Here is a 478-nt window from a genome sequence, read left to right on the forward strand (position 1 = left end):
GCCAGCCAGCATAATGGGGGATGGCTTCGTCAGTGTCGTTCGTCTGGACCGTGTAGCCCATCAGTTTCCCGATGGCCTCCTTTGTTTCGTCTCCTGTCGGCAGTCGCGCCGTTCGTAATACAAAGTTCCGCGACCACTCGCACATCTTCTTCGCGCGCTCAAATCCATACAGCTGAAAAGAAAGATCGGACGAAGACAAAAATGACACTCATAAAGTGCCGTTCTCGTCTACGGGCCTACAAGCTGCGTACAAGCCACCCCTTGGTATTACAGCAGGTGGATCCCACGCCAGTTTTTCAACACGACGGAGGAGGCAGACAAAAAGCCCGTCTTGGTTGGTTTCAGCCATAACATGGAAGCATTGTCCTTAGGTAGCGCGAACGTACCTTGCAAGAAAATGATCGTTGCCTTTTGGAACCATTCACCAGCAATTCTGACCTCCAAGCCATCTTTCCGGGGTGAAAGTACATCTTAGCTG

The 478-nt window shown here is 51.5% G+C and overlaps 1 protein-coding gene across 1 annotated transcript in view; it reads right to left on the minus strand.

Annotated features, from left to right (window-relative positions):
* Positions 1 to 478, minus strand: part of EMH_0065930 (uncharacterized protein) — a gene marked incomplete at both ends in the record, with an annotated part of 2,871 nt that overhangs the window by 1,166 nt on the left and 1,227 nt on the right. The window contains one exon of the mRNA XM_013498451.1: positions 1 to 172. Coding sequence (XP_013353905.1) covers positions 1 to 172 — 172 coding nt within the window. The remainder of the gene's footprint in view (positions 173 to 478) is intronic.

This window comes from Eimeria mitis, genomic scaffold (assembly GCF_000499745.2).
Source record: "Eimeria mitis Houghton genomic scaffold, Emh_scaff3427, whole genome shotgun sequence".
Classification (NCBI taxonomy): domain Eukaryota; phylum Apicomplexa; class Conoidasida; order Eucoccidiorida; family Eimeriidae; genus Eimeria; species Eimeria mitis.